Raw genomic sequence first — 1,786 nt, forward strand, 5'->3', positions numbered from 1 at the left:
AAACCGTAGGAAGATGAAAAGAATGCTGATCTGGACTAAAGAAGGAATGCCCGGGTAGCTCCGCAGGAAAACTTTAATCGTGGCCGTTGTTCTAGAAACATCACGGAAAGCAATGGCACCCACTTCGCTGACGCGAGCCGTGATGCACTAATTGACTGCACCCGTCACCCCACACCTCACGGTCTCCCCTTCAACCTTCTGGAGAGCTCACGTCCAACCATCCCACCAAGGCACCAACCACCTACCCGGAAACTTTGATGCCGTATAAAATGGGGAGGAGTTTGCGTCATGCTACACACCGCTCAAACAAACACAGTCACACACAGACACACACCCCGATCCCTCACTCCCTCGCGTGTACTAGCAACCAAGGGAAACAATGGCGCCGGTGAAGGTGTTCGGGCCGGCGATGTCGACCAACGTGGCCCGGGTGCTGGTGTGCCTGGAGGAGGTCGGCGCCGAGTACGAGGTGGTCGACATCGATTTCAAGGCCATGGAGCACAAGAGCCCCGAGCATCTCGTCAGAAACGTAAGCTTCCCGACCACTCAAATCCTCTGGCTTCTCGTATCAACTTGTGTTTGGGTTCTGATGTAACATGTTTTGGTTTCTTGCAGCCGTTCGGCCAAATCCCTGCCTTCCAGGATGGGGATCTGCTTCTCTTCGGTACTATGATTAATCTGCCTTTTTCAGTTACTACTTTGTCCTTGTCAAAATAAATGTGAACTGCTTGGCCTCTGTTTCTCGGCATCTTAATGGGGCCAACTAGTAAAGCGAATCCTTCCTTTCTGTTCTGGTGGGTGGATGCTCCGTCTCCAAACATCCTCTCAAATTCTCAAAAACATTGTGTTCTTGCTCCGTTTTCAGAGTCACGCGCAATTGCGAGGTACGTGCTCCGCAAGTACAAGAAGAACGAAGTGGACCTGCTGAGGGAAGGCGACCTCAAGGAGGCGGCGATGGTGGACGTATGGACGGAGGTGGACGCGCACACCTACAACCCGGCCATCTCGCCGATCGTGTACGAGTGCCTCATCAACCCGCTCATGCGCGGCCTGCCGACCAACCAAACGGTGGTGGACGAGAGCCTGGAGAAGCTCAAGAAGGTGCTGGAGGTCTACGAGGCGCGCCTGTCCAAGCACGACTACCTCGCCGGGGACTTCGTCAGCTTCGCGGACCTCAACCACTTCCCCTACACCTTCTACTTCATGGCCACGCCGCACGCGGCCCTCTTCGACTCGTACCCGCACGTCAAGGCCTGGTGGGAGAGGATCATGGCGAGGCCGGCCGTGAAGAAGCTCGCCGCGCAGATGGTTCCCAAGAAGCCGTGATTTGCTAGGCGGGATCTCGCATCGTGGGATCCGATTCCGATCACTGATCTGTGTGGCGTTTTCTTTTCTTGTTGGTGTCGCGAATAAGGCAAATGAGCTCGTGTGTGTGTGGCTGGAATTGCACCAGCGTGCAGTTTTTGCGCTTTGCGTGTGTGTGGTCGTGAAAACTCTTGAGATGGAACAATGTCTTCGTAATGCTTTCAGATTTGTCGCTTGGCAAGCCTTAAATAAGATGTTTGTGTGTCTTTCTAGTCGATGATGTAAGCATGATTTCTAATTCCCGTATTGAATTTTTAAAAAGCAAATCAATTTGTATTTGGGCAAAGCACTGAACGAGAACTAAAAAAAACCCGCAAAAAAAAAGAACTAAAAGAAAATTTGATATTGATTAAAATCCGGCTAAACTTGAGGAACTTTCCAAAAAACAAATCACTTAAGAAGCCTGTAGCTTCCGATGTAA

At 51.4% G+C, this 1,786-nt stretch overlaps 1 protein-coding gene across 1 annotated transcript; it reads left to right on the forward strand.

Moving 5' to 3' along the window:
* Nucleotides 1-270: 270 nt before the first annotated feature.
* Nucleotides 271-1,577, forward strand: LOC543002 (probable glutathione S-transferase GSTF1). The gene is made up of 3 exons (XM_044592370.1): nt 271-529; nt 616-664; nt 866-1,577. Exons 1-3 carry the CDS (start codon nt 380-382, stop codon nt 1,324-1,326), a joined length of 660 nt encoding a protein of 219 aa, XP_044448305.1. The 5' UTR covers nt 271-379; the 3' UTR covers nt 1,327-1,577.
* The last annotated feature ends 209 nt before the right edge of the window (nt 1,578-1,786 follow it).

Source organism: Triticum aestivum, chromosome 1D (assembly GCF_018294505.1).
Source record: "Triticum aestivum cultivar Chinese Spring chromosome 1D, IWGSC CS RefSeq v2.1, whole genome shotgun sequence".
Lineage (NCBI taxonomy): Eukaryota > Viridiplantae > Streptophyta > Magnoliopsida > Poales > Poaceae > Triticum > Triticum aestivum.